This window comes from Scyliorhinus torazame, chromosome 5, assembly GCF_047496885.1.
Source record: "Scyliorhinus torazame isolate Kashiwa2021f chromosome 5, sScyTor2.1, whole genome shotgun sequence".
Taxonomy (NCBI): domain Eukaryota; kingdom Metazoa; phylum Chordata; class Chondrichthyes; order Carcharhiniformes; family Scyliorhinidae; genus Scyliorhinus; species Scyliorhinus torazame.
This window is the reverse complement of record NC_092711.1, coordinates 304,651,984-304,669,723: the sequence shown is the minus strand read 5'-3', so window position 1 is coordinate 304,669,723 and position 17,740 is coordinate 304,651,984. Positions and strand designations below refer to the sequence as shown.

The following is a 17,740-nucleotide window of genomic DNA, read 5'->3' as shown; positions in this document are numbered from 1 at the left end:
TGGAGTGGGATGTGAAATCACAACGTTCTGCTTCAGAGGAGCAGGTGATACCAATGGAGTTAAAGTTGTCAAGCCAAAGGTTCCTCTATCCTCCTGAGCTGCGGGGTAGAAGATGGTGAGAAAAATGAGGGGGAGGGGTGCTTCAACGGTATAAAGGGAGCAGAAATAAACAAACTTGGAAACACCAATTCTCCACAATGCAATTAATAGGCTTCACTGGACATTTTCATAAATGGAAAGAAGGGAACTCTCATTTTTGGTCTCCAGAATGTTCTTTTGTTTTACAGTCATCTTACCTGAGGTCTCATCCTTGGGTTCCACCTCACATAATAGTTAACCCACAGTTCCAAGTGCCGTAAACTGGCAACTGGGTAAAGCACATGGTTTTCATAATTCACATAAAATGGGTTGGTAAACTCCTCCAATTGGCTGTTTATGTAGGACCAGAGGGAGACAGTGTTTGTCTGCACTTCCTGGAACAGCAGGAACAGTATACAGCAGGGTTAGATTATGACCTCGTCTTGTTCAACGTTACAGCATGTACAAATCAACACTTCAAATTTCAATATCACGAACGTTAATTCTCACTATAGATGGAAAAGCATGGAGCTGTGAAATTCTTCCCTATCTGCACTTTACATTCCAAAGCAAGTCGCACAACAATAATGTCCTTCAGTTTAGTTCATCATCTCAGCAAATTGTTCGATGACAGCATTGGCGAAAGCGAGAGCACCGAGTTATTAATTGTTGAGAGTAAGACATTCATCTTTATTCAAATAATAACCCTCCTGCTGTGTATGTTATTTGTTACCAGTAATAATGTAAATAGCACGGAGACTCTGGAAACTGGGTTCCAACGGTGTCTGTCAGTAAATATCTTACAAACATTCACGGGCCTGGCGATATCAGACTCTTCACGTACCTCCTTCACTCTTTGTTGTTCACAGTTATAAAGAAATGTCCCAAACAGACAGCTGTACAGATGGTCCAGGATGGTCAACAGGAAGAGCTCATTGAACTCGAAGGCTGCAGGAAACTAGAGGTAGAAGTGATAAGACGTACAAGATGTAAGAAAGGGATCAGAAAACAATTTCTAAACTTTAGCATTGCTCAGGCAGGGTGGTGATATGAGGTGTAGGAACTCAGACACTGAGCTATGGAATGGTTAGTGCCTGATTTCTGTTCACCATTTTCCTTTATGATGTGTTCCCACCCTCAACGTTACCTATTTGATGGTTTGGGGAGGGGGCGGGGGGGGGGGGTGAAAAAGAGACAGACAATAGGCAGAATCTTCCATTTCCTCACTTGCTGCCTGAAGAAGTTGAGAGACAACCATGCTGACTCTGAACAGGATGGTCATCACATCCTCTACCCATCAGGCAGCTCAGTGGACAGTGAGCCTTCCTCAAGACTGAGGACGCTGCCAAGAGGCCAGCATCAGAGGATCAGCAGAGGCTGCTGCCAGAACAAAAGCCCCCAAAGTCCTAGGATCGCAGAGCAACCCAAAGAATAGGCAAGAGCTGTTGGAGGAGTGTGGGAGGGGGGGGGGGGGGTCAGAAGATTCTAGTATCATGGCAGGATGTGGGGGGGGGGGGGGGTCCTATACCCATCCGGACTTCAATCGCGGAGCCTGCTTCCCGAAGCTCAGTGTCAGGAAGGCCATCTTCTGAATATTCATTATAGAGCCGCCTGCCGGTATTCATCCCCCCACCCTGGATCAAAAGGTCACGTCACCGTCTCATTAGGCCGACGTGTTTCACAAAGGAATATATGTGACATGCACCTGGCGACCAGCACTTTGTTCATGGTTTGCACACCTTCCTTTCATCGTGCAGAACTTGCGGCACCTCGACAGTGGCAGGCTTCGCCGGCAGCACCACATTGCTCTCAGGGAGGTATCTAATACAAGGCTCCACCTACCAGACCAGTAGTAAGGCAGAATGCTGTCAGAGGGGTCACAGGGTAAGGCCTCCACTGGGAAAAGGGCAAAAGTGGGCAGAGAATGTGGAAGGGTCCAAAGGGCAAGGTCTCAGCCAGGAAGAGGTGAAAGTGGCAAAGGGTGCACTCTGACACATGACTAGGGGAGTGGGGGTTAGAAGCTCCTTCAGGGCCAGAGTGGGAAGAATGTCTCAGAGAGGATCATAAGCAGGTTGGGGCCAGAATTGACTTGCATTTCCCACATTCTCCAGGGATTGGCACTATAAGGCACTGGGAGGCCATTGTCACTGGCTCTGAACATCACCACCTCGATCCAATGTTTTTCCCACATGCACATAATTATTGAGGTGCTTAGCAGACAATACGGCACTAAAACCCCCAGTGAAACCAGCAGGAAAAAGACAGATTTTCACATCCGCTCCTGTACTTAAGAGCACAGATAGGAAATTCTCACCTCGAGTCAGAGAGTGAAGTCAGATCCAGTCATTGGAAGGGAGACTGAGATATGGGGCAAGGGGAGGGGACGGGAGATGGATCGAGGCCACGGAAGGGCAGCCAGGCAGAATGGAAGAGCCAAGATGAATGAATCACCGAGACCTCTCTTGTGCATTACCTAATGGCCAGTTAGAAAACAACATTGACAGAAGCCCGGAATGGATTGTGCTGCGTGCCTGTTTGGCTTGGGGAATGGATGATACGATTCAGATACTTTGCCACTACTGCACAAAGGTTGATATGTTTCGTTATGTTCTAGGGACTGTTTTCTTTTATTGTTTCTGTAAAGATAATCAACTGTTTCAGTTTTGCATCGACTCCAAACGAACACAAAAGTGTTTTCTTTTGCTAAAGCCACAATCTTTGCATGAAAATAAACTCTTGTGACTTTGTGTGCCCATCTATTTTTATTTTGAAGGCCAAATTTTAATATTCTTGTTGCAGCTGCAGTTTACAACATCAGAGCAGACCTGGCAATTTCCTCTTCTGTCTAAAATAAGCATTGAGGAGGTGATGACGTCGCGGTATTGTCATTGGACTGGTGATCCAGAAGCCCGATTTGGAAAATGGTGGAAATTGATTCCAATAAATATCTAGAATTAAAATCGAATGACGACCGTGAAACCATTGCCGATCGTTGTAAAAACGCAGCTCGTTCACTAAATGCTTTGTGTCTGGTCTGGTCTGGCCTACATGTGACTCCAAGTGATTGACTCAGTTGTATCAAAAACGCTACAAAGTCTAAAAGGTCCACATCATCTGGCATTGAGTTAGGCACTCAAAATGACAACAGTCCTGTTGACCCTGCAAATTCCTCTGGGGCATGTGGGACAGACTAGTCAAGAAACTCCCTGACACAGTCAAACTCATGGGCCGGGATTCTCCAACCGCACGCTGGGACGGAGAATCGCCGGGGAGGCGCGAAAATCGCGCCATGCTATCCCGACTTGCTGATTCTCCGGCGCCGATTCTCGGGCACCCGCGGGATCACCGTTGCACCGATTGGGGGCCGTTGAAAGCGCTCCCCCCCCGGCGATTCTCCGGGCCTCAACGGGCCGAGTGCCCGCCGAGTTCGGCCGAGTCGGGTTACGTATGGTCCCACCAGGCGGGACCTCGGAGTTCTGTCTGCGGGGACCATCCTGGTGGGGGGACGGGGGGGATCCTACCCCGGGGGGGCCTCCATGGCGGCCTGGCCCACGATCGGGGCCTACCGATCAGCGGGCGGGCTAGTTCCGTGGGGGCCTATGTTCCTCCGCGCCGGGCCCCTGTAGGGCCCTGCCATATTGCCCAGGGGCTAGCACGGAGATGGGAACCCACGCTCATGCGTGAACGCACGCCGGCCGTGGCGCGCTGGCTTTCGGGCTTAGGAGCTGCGGACGCCACTCTTGCGCCGTACTAGCCCCCTAGGAAGGGGGGGATACCTACCCGTTGACGCCGGAGTGGCTCGCGTCGCTTTTCACGCCGGCGTCAGAACCTGGTCGCGGGACTGGAGAATTCCGGTCATGGATCCCAGACACCACTATCACCAATCCTATCCCGCCAGCAGCGCAGACCCAGCAGAGGTTTTGGGAAGGAGTCCTCAACATCAACTCTGTCCATCACCAAGAGTGGGTCAGTGGCATCATGAGGTCTACTATGTTTCTCCCTCACTGACCTGCCTGCACAGATGTATCTGTCCATGACAGTATCGGTAGGAGCGACCATCTCACAGTCCTTGTGGAGTCAAAATCCCGTCTTTACATGAAGGATACCCTCCATCGTGTTGAGTGGCACTACCACCGTGCTAAATGGGATAGATTCAGAACAGATCAATACTGGGCATCCATGAGGCGCTGTGGGCCATCTGCAGCTGCAGAATTGTACTCAACCACAATCTGTAACCTCATGGTCCCCCCACTCTACCATTACCACCAAGCCAGGGGATGAACCCTGGTTCAAAGAAGAGTACGGGAACAGCATCAGGAATGCTGAAAAACATGGACAAAGAGCTGAACTCGAGAGGTGAGGTGAGAGTGACTGCCCTCGACAACAAAGCAGCATTTGAACGAGTATGGCATCAAGGAGCAGCACGGTAGCATTGTGGATAGCACAATTGCTTCACAGCTCCAGGGTCACAGGTTCGATTCCGGCTTGGGTCACTGTCTGTGCGGAGTCTGCACATCCTCCCCGATTGTGCGTGGGTTTCCTCCGAGTGCTCCGGTTTCCTCCCACAGTCCAAAGATGTGCAGGTTAGGTGGATTGGCCATGATAAATTGCCCTTAGTGTCCAAAATTGCCCTTAGTGTTGGGTGGGGTTACTGGGTTATGGGGATAGGGTGGAGGTGTTGACCTTGGGTAGGGTGCTCTTTCCAGGAGCCGGTGCAGGCTCGATGGGCCGAATGGCCTCCTTCTGCACTGTAAATTCTATGATAATCTAAGGAGCCCTAGCAAAGTCAATGGGAATCAGGGGGAAAACTCTCCATTGGTTGGAGTCATACCTGGCACAAAAGGTAATGGTTGTGGGTTTTGGAGGTCAGTCATCTCAGCTCCAGGACATCACTGCAGGAGTTCCTCAGGGTTGTGTCCGAGACTCAACCATCTTCAGCTGCTTCATCAGTGACCTTCCTTCCAACACAAGGTCAGATGTGGGATGTTTAGAGATGACTGCACAATGTTCAGCACCATTCATGACTCCTCAGACACTGAAGCAGTCCACATGCAAATACAGCAAGACCTGGACAATATCCAGGCTTGGACTGACAAGTGGCAAGTTACATTCATGCCACACAAGTGTGAAGCAATGACCATCTCCAATAAGAGAGAATCAAATCATCGCCCCATGTCATTCAATGACATTACCATCACTGAATTCCCCACTATCAACATCCTGGCGATCACCACTGACCAGAAACTGAACTGGACTAGCCATATAACTACTGTGGCTACAAGCACAGGTCAGAGGCTAGGAATCGTGCAGTGGGTAACTCACCACCTGACTCCACAAAGCCTGTCCGTCATCTTCAAGGCACAAGTCAGGAGTGTAATGGAATACTCCCCACTTGCCTGGATGAGCTCAGCTCCAAAAAACTCAAGAGGCTCAACACCATCCAGGACAATGCAGTCCACTTGATTGGCACCCCTTCTACAAACATTCAATACCTCCACCACCGCTGCAGAGTGCCAGCCTGTGTACCATCTACAAGATGCACTGCAGGAACTCACCAAGGCTCCTTAGGCAGCACCTTCCAAACCCACGTCACTACTGTCCAAAACAGTAATTTTCAAAGTCATGTTCGCGACCTACGGGTGGGTTGTGGGAGGGTGTCGGGAGGGGAGTGGAGCCATCCAACTTGCCATTCCCGATCATGGGAATTAATGCGCAAAAGCCGGCTTTTAATAATGACGGCCGTGACCGGCTTTCAGAATGCGGGCACGCTGCGCATGCGTGCCCGCTCATCAGTGCGCATCAGTGCCCGGAGCCCATTGAGAAACACCGCCTCCTCCTGAGAATATTTTTCTTTAAATTCAGTGCAGTCTTCCTGCCTAAAGCGAGGAAGAGAGCAGATCACGCGCCCCGAACACTGACGTCACGTGCTCTGGGCGCGATTGCGATTCCTCAATTTTGTCAGCAGTAAACAAGTAACAGGACTGTAAAATTTAAAAGAGATCATATTGTAATAAGGAAGAGAGGGCCAGAGGCACAAACAGGCCAAGATCTCACAACTAAACCTGCTGGAGAGAGTGGCTCAGGAGAATCCACGGCATGACAAAGCAGTGCTGGTGTGAGCGGCTTAGGAGAGTCCACAGCAGGACAGGGCAGTGCTGAAGTGAGCTCCAGGACCTCTGAAGAACAACCCATGCAGAAATGCTACAGGAATAGTGGCAGAGGACTGGAGGATAGCAAATGTGGTCCCTTTGTTCAAAAAGGGGAGCAGAGACAACCCCGGCAACTATTGACCAGTGAGCCTCACGTCTATAGTGGGTAAAGTCTTAGAGGGGATTATAAGAGACAAGATTTATAATCATCTAGATAGGAATAATATGATCAGGGATAGTCAGCATGGCTTTGTGAAGGGTAGGTCATGCCTCACAAACCTTATCGAGTTCTTTGAGAAGGTGACTGAACAGGTAGACGAGGGTAGAGCAGTTGATGTGGTGTATATGGATTTCAGTAAAGCGTTTGATAAGGTTCCCCACGGTAGGCTATTGCAGAAAATACGGAGGCTGGGGATTGAGGGTGATTTAGAGATGTGGATCAGAAATTGGCTAGCTGAAAGAAGACAGAGGGTGGTGGTGGTTGATGGGAAATGTTCAGAATGGAGTTCAGTTACAAGTGGCGTACCACAAGGATCTGTTCTGGGGCCGTTGCTGTTTGTCATTTTTATCAATGACCTAGAGGAAGGCGCAGAAGGGTGGGTGAGTAAATTTGCAGACGACACTAAAGTCGGTGGTGTTGTCGACAGTGTGGAAGGATGTAGCAGGTTACAGAGGGACATAGATAAGCTGCAGAGCTGGGCTGAGAGGTGGCAAATGGAGTTTAATGTAGAGAAGTGTGAGGTGATTCACTTTGGAAGGAATAACAGGAATGCGGAATATTTGGCTAATGGTAAAGTTCTTGGAAGTGTGGATGAGCAGAGGGATCTAGGTGTCTATGTACATAGATCCCTGAAAGTTGCCACCCAGGTTGATAGGGTTGTGAAGAAGGCCTATGGAGTGTTCGCCTTTATTGGTAGAGGGTTGAGTTCCGGAGTCAGGAGGTCATGTTGCAGCTGTACAAAACTCTGGTACGGCCGCATTTGGAGTATTGCGTACAGTTCTGGTCACCGCATTATAGGAAGGTCGTGGAGGCTTTGGAGCGGGTGCAGAGGAGATTTACCAGGATGTTGCCTGGTATGGAGGGAAAATCTTATGAGGAAAGGCTGATGGACTTGAGGTTGTTTTCGTTGGAGAGAAGAAGGTTAAGAGGAGACTTAATAGAGGCATACAAAATGATCAGGGGGTTAGATAGGGTGGACAGTGAGAGCCTTCTCCCGCGGATGGAAATGGCTTTAAACTGAGGGGTAATAGATATAGGACAGAGGTCAGAGGTAGGTTCTTTACGCAAAGAGTGGTGAGGCCGTGGAATGCCCTACCTGCAACAGTAGTGAACTCACCAACATTGAGGGCATTTAAAAGTTTATTGGATAAGCATATGGATGATAATGGCATAGTGTAGGTTAGATGGCTTTTGTTTTGGTGCAACATCGTGGGCCGAAGGGCCTGTACTGCGCTGTATCGTTCTATGTTCTATGTTCTATGTAACATTGAATGACAAAGCAAGTGAGATCGTGAGGAACAAGCAGGCTCATCTGTCGTATTAAAGGTAAGCAAAAATGATGGGTCACGAAGTTCGGGCGGCATGGGTCGCGACGGTCAGCTGGCGTGGGTCATGAAGATCGGCTGACGCAAGTCATGAAAGTCGGCTGGCGTGAGTCCCGAAGGTTGGTCAGTTGGTAAAAATGGGTCATCAGAAAAAAAGTTTGAAAAACACAAGTCTAGGACAAGGGCAGCAGATACATGGGAACACCACCACCTGGACGTTATCCTGCAAGTCACTCACAATTCTGACATGGAAATATATCGCCGTTCCTTCATTGTCGCTGGGGCAAAATCCTGGAACTCCCTCCCTAATGGCACAGTGGGGGTACCTGCACCACAACGACTGCAGCAGTTGAAGAAGGTAGCTCAGCATCACCTTCCCAAGGGCAATTAGAGAAGCCCGCATCCCATAAAAATGACATTTTAAAAAACGCTGGATATCTGAAACAGAGAATGCTGGAAAAACTCAGCATGTCTGGCAGCGTCTGTCGGGAGAAAAAACGCACTCGAGTCCGTTCGGTTATGCATCTGCGAAGAGCTCCCGGCCTGCTGAGTTTCTCCAGCATTCTCTGTTTCCTCTTCAGTCGCGTAGGACTCAATAATAAAATGGAAAGACCAGATAACTGGGGGAATGCTGATTAGCCACAATGCATCTGGAATTATTACATTCTGCCTGACAGGTCAAACAAAGCCCTTTTGATACTGGGGTGCAGTTTTGATGATTGCTTGTAAAAAGGACATCAAGATCAAAGTGTACATGGCATAGAACTACCAGGAATTAGACACCACGGTTATCTGGAGGCTCGAGAAGCTGGGGTTATTTTCAGTAGAGCAGAGAAAGCCAAGGAGATTTAACTAAGATTTTTCTTTGAAGAAATCATCGGGATAAGGCAAGAGCATTTCCTCTGGTTGGGGAATCGATAACAAGTGGTCATTCATTTCAAATAGTCACTGAGAGAATAAAAAGAAAAATGAGCAGAAATCGCTTCAAGGAGCAAGTGAAGTTCAGGCCACTGGATCATTTCCGGGAAAGTGGGTGAATCTTTATAGTAGAGGAGGGTAAAGGGCTATCGGGAGAAGACAGGGCAGTGGGATTAGCTTCACATCACTGTAGCATGATTGGCACAGGGACAATAACAGTAGCCTGGACATGGGATGCAAGCTTGTGGAGCTGACAGGGGTCTCTGTTGCCAGCTGCAGAGCCGGCGAGACCCCCACATCGCCTCTTTTCGAGAAGGCCCACCGCATCTTGTGCCATTGGGGCACTTATCGTGGCCAGTGGAAGGCCTTCCCCCAGGAAGAAAGACCCCAGGGCAATAGTTCCATCTAATAATATTCTTTACTAGTGTCACAAGTAGGCTTACATTAACACTGCAATGAAGTTACTGTGAAAAAACCCTAGTCGCCACACTCTGACGCCTGTTCGGGTACCTGAGGGAGAATTCAGAATGTCCAAATTACCTAACAGCGCATCTTTTGTGACTTGTGGGAGGAAACCGGAGCATCCGGAGGAAACCTAAGCAGACACGGGGAGAACTCTGCACTGAGAGTTCCCAGCCAATTAGAGCCACCTCACCAAGTGGCTGCTGCCGACTACACCCAACCGAGGTCTTGGATTGATGAGGGCCCCATGTGAGCGGGGGGGGCGGTTTGTTCAGCAATCAGGGCGGAGGCTTTCAGCAGGCCTGCTGATGCCAGGTTCCTCGATCAAAGGACTCCCTCCTTCAGGGAGCCCTAAGGAAACACGCCAGGGGTTGCTGGTCGTACTCCCCACATGGCGAGCCCCTCGCCCGCCGCTGGGTTAATACCAGCGGCAGTGGGTTGAGCCCCTTAAGTGAGCAGGCTCCCCACCCATCACCCTCCTGTCATCAAACCTGCCATGGGGGTGGGCACATAATTCCACCCATGGCTTCGGGGAAAAAAGGTCATATAATTATAACTTGATTAATGAAAAAAGGCCTTATTTCTATTCAATTATTCACAGGTCACATGTAGTACAGTGGTTACCACTGTTGTTTCACCGCGCCAGGGTCCCAGGTTAAATTTATGGCTTGGGTCACTGTCTGCGGAGCCTGCAGGTTCTCCCCGCGTCTGTGTGGGTTTCCTCCGGGTGCTCCGGTTTCCTCCCACAAGTCCCAAAAGACATGCTTGTTAAATGAATTTGGACATTCTGAATTCTCCCTCTGTGTTCCTGAACAGGAGCCGGGGGGTGTCGACTAGGGATTTTCACGTTAACTTCATTGCAGTGTTAATGTAAGCCTACTTGTGACAATAATAAATAAAGATTTTAAGGTAGACTGGAGCCTTAAAATGGGCACCTCTACAAATTAGAGCTTCACACCTAGTATTCCTGATTAAATCAGATTCTACAGCTTGCACTACGTAACAATTGAAGGAGAACTCTGAATTTATCTGTGCAGCAAGCTAGAAAGGGTATGATACAAGGAAAACAGCAAAGAATGTAGGCATTTACTCGTCCTCCGAGAGAATTTAATCAACATTTAACAAAGAGCACTCCAAAGCCTGCAGCCACCCACAGATGGCAGAAATACGATGCAAAGAAACAATGCCATTGAAAAGAATGAGTGTTTGAGAGACAAGATCCTCACAATGCACCAGTGATAGCTCAGCTACTATTGTCGTGCTAGAAAGAAAGATTTGCACTTATATATTGCCGTTCACCACCTCAGGACCTTCCAAAACACGTTACGGTATTTTTGAAGTGGAGATGCCGGCGCTGGACTGGGTAAAGTCCAAGTAAAGGTTTGTTTCGAATCACTAGCTTTCGGAGCACAGCTCCTTCCTCAGGTGAATCATTTTTACTCGCTGTTGTAATGTAGGAAATGTGACAGCCTAGCATGGAAAGCTCCCACAAACAGGTATGAGACACAATGAACGGGCAATCTGTGTTCGTGATGTTGTTTAGGAATTGCTACTACTGAAGGCAGTATGTGTGAAGGTACACATGCTGCTATTACTTGATACTAACAAATCGACTGCTGCAGTTGTCCAAAGAAAACACCTACCTGCTTTGTCATTTGCCACACGCAGTCAATGAACTGAAGGAAGATGGGCGATCGGTCAGCATCGGCGTGGTTCTCGTCACCATGTCCTATTCTCTGGACAAGGAAGAAAGGCTTGTATTTATATAACACTTTGCACAACCTCAGAACGCCCCAAAGCACTTTACAGGCATTTAAATACAACTCACGCATAGTCACTATGGTGTTGTAAGAAACGCAGCTACTAAACTATGCACGTCAAGCTACCACAAACGCAGATAATGACCAGATAATGGTTTTTGGTGACGTTGATTGAGGGGTAAATATTGTCCAGGACACCAGTGATAACTTCCCCTGCTTCTATTTGAAATACTGCCATGGGATCTTTTACACCCACCTGAGGGAGACAAGGCCGTCTAACGTCTCACCTGAAAGATGATACTTCTGACATTGCAACAGACTTCAGTACTCCACTGGAGTGTCAGTCTACATTGGGTGCTCAAGTCTCTGGAGTGAGACTTAAACCCAATTCTAGATTTGTAACATTCACACGCTTTAAATGACAAAATCAGCAAAGTGAGTCACGCTCGCTTGCTCCTAACTGTGCTATTATCCTCTAGTTACTTACGACTGCAAATCTGTGTCCAAAACTTAGCCACTCCTTTTCAATCAGCACTTCAAACCCCTTGATGGTTCGGTAGTAGCTGTCGAGGATCAGCATGGTCAAAGATGTCAGCTGTGATGTCCGATCCCAGCCATCACTGCAGTGGACCACAACTGAGGTTTTTGCAGATTCAATCTTGTCCGCTATGCGAACTGCTCCGGCGAGAAGGATCTGGGAGAGAACAGAGGGCAGCCCGTTAACGAAAGATGTGCCAAGGCCAAGACTGCACTGCAGGGAAGAACTTAGCAAAAATTGATTAAAATAGTTGTATTTCCATCGCTCCTCATTAAGTCCATTAGTGCTGATCTGTTTTTGGTGGGATTGGCTGCAGGGTGGGGGAGGCACCAGGAGGACTCCAGGTCCTTTTTTTGAAGAGTGCTTTGGGATCTTTTATTTGCAAGCAGGAAAATGGATCTCAGTTTAATTTCCCATCCAAAAGTCTCTGACAATGCAGCACTCTCTCGGCAGTAGAAGCCTGTAATATGCTTGTAAGTCCATAGTGGGACTTGGGCCCAAAACCTCCTGTCTCCAAGGTGAAAGAACAAACAACCGTGACAAGCTGCCACAAAGAAGCAGGTTTTAGTTGCGTCTTTGGCATAGCTCTGGTTAAGTTGCAGCGGATAACAATGTACATGACTTACGTAACTGAGGGCCATCACCATTCACACAACAAAGAACATCAGGGGAACATGATCAATTCCAACTATTCAACGGTAGATTAGCGAAAGGAAGCAAAGTGTAGTCCAACAGCGGACAACACCAAATTCATCTCAACTTTTAAATAAAAGAATTTACACAGTCAAGCTGATACAATGGACAAACCTGTTTGAAAACGGAAGATTTAAAAGAAAAAGATATAAACAGACAAACTGATCATTCACGAATTTGCTACCTTTGGGATCTTGCTGTGCATAAATTGGCTGCTGTGTTTTCTTGCACAGCATAAGACCATAAGACATAGGAGTGGAAGTAAGGCCATTCGGCCCATTGAGTCCACTCCACCATTCAATCATGGCTGATTTCAACTCCATTTACCCGCTCTCTCTCCATAGCCCTTAATTCCTCGAGAAATCAAGAATTTATCAACTTCTGTCTTAAAGACACTCAACGTCCCGGCCTCCACCGCCCTCTGTGGCAATGAATTCCACAGACCCACCACTCTCTGGCTGAAGAAATTTCTCCTCATCTCTGTTCTAAAGTGACTCCCTTTTATTCTAAGGCTGTGCCCCCGGGTCCTAGTCTCCCCTGCTAATGGAAACAACTTCCCTCCATCCACCCTATCTAAGCCATTCATTATCTTGTAAGTTTCTATTAGATCTCCCCTCAACCTCCTAAACTCCAATGAATATAATCCCAGGATCCTCAAACGTTCATCGTATGTTAGGCCTACCATTCCTGGGATCATCCGTGTGAATAAGCGACTGCACTTCAAAAGTAATTCACTGGCTGCAAATCACATTGGGGTCCCTTGAGGGCATAAGTTAAAGAAATGAGTTAAAGAAATACAACATACTTGTGGGGCAGGATTCTCCGCCGGCGGGATGCCTACAGTAGCACACATACTAGCACTGTGGCTTCACAGCTCCAGGGTCCCAGGTTCAATTCCCCGCTGGGTCACTGTCTGTGCGGAGTCTGCACGTTCTCTCCGTATCTGCGTGGGTTTCCTCCGGGTGCTTTCCTCCCACAGTCCAAAGACGTGCAGGTTAGGGGGATTGGCCATGCTAAATTGCCCTTAGTGTCCAAAAAAGGTTAGGAGGGGCTATTGGGTTATAGGGATAGCGTGGAAGTGAGGTCTTAAATGGGTCGGTGCAGACTTGATGGGCTGAATGGCCTCCTTCCGCACTGTATGTTCTATGTTTTGCCGGCGCCCAGGGGTTTCCCGACAGCGTGGGGCTGCCCCACAATGAGAAACCCCATTGACCGGCCGGTGTAACGGAGAATCCTGCCGGCGGGTCGGGGCAGAAATGTGGCGGGGCGGGGTGGAGAATACATTTACTTAATGCTTCAGAATATTCATATCACTTTTGCTAAGCAAGAGTTTCACTGCTCTCACAAAGAGGCATTGCTGGAAGGATGGGCTTTCATGCCAGAGATCTCTATGGTTATAGGGTGTCACTGTTGATGATAAATATTCGAATTGGAATTATCAGTATATATTTAAACTTTGCAGCTAGGGCCGTTAGTACCTATTCTCAGTGGAGAGTTAGGGTGTTACACTCAGTGGGGCAAAAAATGAAAGTGATTTTGACCCAAGCCTATGTTTATACCCTTGATAAAATCGATACTATGACCCCCTATATTGGGTATGTCAAAGTCACTCAGAGCAGCACAGTGCAGTCACAGCACTGACTGGGGCCAATTACAACTCTCAAAAGCAATCTCTCCACTTTGAAAGAAGGCAATTCCAGTGAGCGATGGTCAAGATAAAATAGCGACGTCACCCCATGACCTTTTAGAGCCAAATCATCTTTTAAAGAATGGAGCACAGAAAAAGAGAGACAGAAGTCCCAATTTCCTGTGTACATGTCTGAATGTTTCTGCCAAAGGGCAGCATTTGGGAATTCAAAAAGGTGCGTGCAGGCTGGGAATCTCATTCCCTCAAGAAGAGTTAAAAATACAAGGGAAGGGAAATAATTAGAATGACAGGAAGAGAAAGGGTTTAATCTTTAACGTCAAAGATTCAACTGTGAAAATTTAGAGCATTACAAGATTAATCTCACTTGTAAGACTTTCCAATTACAAAATTATGATGTCCATCAGAATTTAGACCCAAGACCCTTCAAACCTACAACTTCCAGTTCAAGACACCAACAATTGCAGTACATTGCTGTCAGAAAGCTCTCTCAGACTGATAAATACTTGGGAGTCAAAGATGACAATTCAATTTTGGGATCCAATTACCTCGAGAAACTAGGTTTCTCGTAAGACAGGTTGACCCTGCCTGAAGCACAGTCAATTGAAAGGTGGGGTTCTAACCTCCTCTGCCCCAGAGGCATCCTTTATTCTATATTAATTATTGCAGATGCCACTTAAAGCTGCTATCCCTCCACCCCAGCTGGATAAACAATCTTTCTGCCTGTCTTTAGACATTTAACACAGAAGGGGCTGAACTTTAAGTGGGCAAGGGGATTAAGAGCTCACTCAAATTGTCTCTACATCCCCGTCTGCCCATGAGGAAGGCCACTCAATTTTCCTGCTTTGGTTGACACATTTGCCCAAGTTGAAAAGCTCTGCCTACGCGCAGCTCATTACCCAGAGAGAAGAACACAAATGTCTTCTTTGCGGATTAAGTATTCCTGAGACTCGGATCTTCATTTTCTGACATCAGTTATAGAACTGATAAAACCAGAGGCCCCTGCATATCCCGTCTGGAGCTGAAGCACACAAATCAGTTAACTCCTTAGGCCGCAGCATCAAGATTGAATGCGTTGCCTCAGGAGAGGAAAGGTGGGGGTGGGTTGGTAGGGATTGCCTGCTCCTAATCACTGCTCTGCTGAGTTTGTGGGGGGGTATCTGGTAGTCATGCCCCAATGTGATGCGACTGTGGCAATCCAGTGATGTCCGTCAACTAGGCTGCGACACAAATGACAGGTAGGTGAGCAATGCACCCCGCGGGGGAAGAGGGAGGAAGCTAGGGGGAGGTAAAGGGGTTGCAAATTGAACATTCGGTTTTCCCACTCTAACCACAGTCAATATTACACCCCACTTCCAGTTTAGAACAATGTCCTGTAATTGTAAACCACAAATCGCGACTTCCATGGGTTGCACAGATTGGATTGATTTAATTTTACGAGATTCCAGGAGACCAGTTACATCCAGTGGCAACAAATAGATACCGAACTCTAGGTGCCTCACCCTTATGTATTGTAACCAATGAGTTATATCGATATTTGACAGCCACTTGGAATCATCTATCACAGGGTAAACAACATCCTTTAGTTTCCTCAGGGACTCTCTCATGACGTGGATATTATGGATTTCCAGAAAAAGAAGCTCTGCGTTTGAATAGGAAGTTTCACTCTCATAGCCTCCGCCTTTGGCCTGAAAGAAAGTGGCAATTATGCAAATATCAATGGATCAAGAAAAGCAAAAAGACACCTTCAATGTTATGTTCAACTACACTAACTTCAATGTAGGACTGCAGTAAATGAGTATAGAGTATGATTATTACAAATAGCTGAAATTCTATCTCAGTTAATTGCCCGACATGCAACATTACCCAAATGCAACGGAATCTGAATTTGTTGCATCAGCGGCTTATGGATTTCCAAAGTTTCTAACAACCTTTTTTTTTTTTAAAGTCTTTTTGCCGCCACCTTTATTACTCCCAACGCAACTTCCACAACAAGCACCTTATTGGCATCTGCGACGCTGCTTTGCCGAGCGTCAAAGATGATTAACTTGTGAGATTGAGCATTGGCGTCCATTATGGTTTGTAAGTACTTCTCATCCTCCTTGCACCGCTTGTCGTTCGGCCCTACCATTGGCTGGCTGCACCGAGTAATTGTTGCTTGGCTTTCCGGATGGATCCATGATAGAACCTGAAGAACAAGTAGAAAGAGTTTACATATTCAGTGTTTGAGGGTACTTTTTTTTCCAATGTATTTGATAATAATAATCTTTATTAGTATCACAAGTAGGCTTACATTAACACTGCAATGAAGTTACTGTGAAAAGCCCCTAGTCGCCACACTCCGGCGCCTGTTCGGGTACACTGAGGGAGAATTCAGAATGTCCAATTCACTTAACAAGCACGTCTTTCGGGACTTGTGGGAGGAAACCGGAGCGCCCGGAGGAAACCCACGTAGACATGGGAAGAACGTGCAGACTCCGCACAGACAGTGACCCACGCCGGGAATCGAACCAGGGACCCTGGACTGTGAAGCAGCAGTGCTAACCACTGTGCTACCGTTCACAGGGTGGGGATTCATAGGATCAGTAGTTGGTCATTTTACCCCTCGGGCCTATTCTATCATTCAATGAGATTACGGCTAATTTGTGAGGGCAGGGTTTAGTCAAACTGGAGTTCATGCAGGGTGGAGGGCAAGAGTTGAGTAAGCAAAGTGTTAAGAGTAGTTGACTATAGTGTGGCAAAGGCAGATAATAAAGTTTCAGAGGCGTGCAGGGCTACAGGTGGTGCAATGTTGTGGCAGATGTAATTTTTGTGAGCATATTGGTTCAGATGTAAGATACTTCGCTCTCGAAGAATGAATGGGAGAAGACTTTTTCAAAGGACAGGGTAAGAAAGACAAATCTGATCGAACATACAGAGAAATTGTTAATACTTCCAGGTTCAATGCACTAAATTATCACTAATTGTTACAGTGCAGAAGGCTATTTGGCCCATAGTGTCTGCGCTGGCTCTCCAGTACTTCCTGGACAATCTCCCCTTCAGTTCCAGACCCTGACTACATTACTAAGTTTCCAGCAAAACTTTGGCAAGGCTCAACCTATGTAAACAGACTGTAATGGAACCAACAAACAGCAGCCTATTTTTAAACAGTACATTCTGTTCATTCTCACCAGCCTCAGAGAATGCGTGTGGGTGCGCACGTGTGCATGCACTTGCATGTTAAGTTAAGCGCCACTTCATGCACAGTGCTTTCTCTGCAATGTTCTGCAGTCATTCATGCAAGGATTCAGCAGCTGGGGGCTCCCTTTACTGTGTCACCAGTCTAGAGCCACTGTGAAATAGAGAAGCCACTGGATTTTGTTTCAAGCTGACACACAGTGGCAGTGTGGGAGGGGGAATGGGCGGGTTGGGGAGTGGAAAGCACACACAAAAGAGACAAAATAAGTGACTATGATCAATAAAAATGTACACCTAAAAACAAAATCTCTTAACAAACAGGAATCCTCAAAAAACTGGAGTGCGACCTTAATGGAGTGAGAATTTAGTAATAATAATTTTTATTATTGTCACAAGTAGGCTTACATTAACACTGCAATGAAGTTACTGTGAAAATCCCCTAGTTGCCACATAGCCTGTTCAGGTATACAGAGGGAGAATTCACAATGTCCAAATTACCTAACAGCACGACTTTCAGGACTTGTGGGAGGAAACCGGAGCATCCGGAGGAAACCCACGCAGACACGGGGAGAACGTGTAAACTCCGCACAGACAGTGATCCAAGCCGGGAATCGAACCTGAGACCCTGCCACTGTGAAGTAACAGTGCTAACCACTGTGCCACCCATGGTGAGCTGAGGGAAGCTGAAGGTGGAGGAAAGGGGAGGGGAGGGGGTAGGAGAGAGAGAGGGGAGGGGGTAGAGGGAGGGGATCCTTACTTTAATAGAGGGGAAATT

General features: G+C 47.4%; 1 protein-coding gene across 4 annotated transcripts in view; it reads right to left on the bottom strand.

Annotated features, from left to right (window-relative positions):
* Window positions 1-17,740, bottom strand: part of LOC140421280 (phosphatidylinositol-3-phosphate phosphatase MTMR1-like) — a 94,371-nt gene that overhangs the window by 20,106 nt on the left and 56,525 nt on the right. For all 4 annotated transcript variants that reach the window (XM_072505869.1, XM_072505868.1, XM_072505867.1 and 1 more), the window contains 6 exons: window positions 15,788-15,976; window positions 15,291-15,476; window positions 11,400-11,606; window positions 10,796-10,888; window positions 923-1,036; window positions 297-473 (listed from right to left, as the gene is read on the bottom strand). In XM_072505869.1, the coding sequence (XP_072361970.1) occupies window positions 297-473; window positions 923-1,036; window positions 10,796-10,888; window positions 11,400-11,606; window positions 15,291-15,476; window positions 15,788-15,976 (966 nt within the window). The remainder of the gene's footprint in view (window positions 1-296; window positions 474-922; window positions 1,037-10,795; window positions 10,889-11,399; window positions 11,607-15,290; window positions 15,477-15,787; window positions 15,977-17,740) is intronic.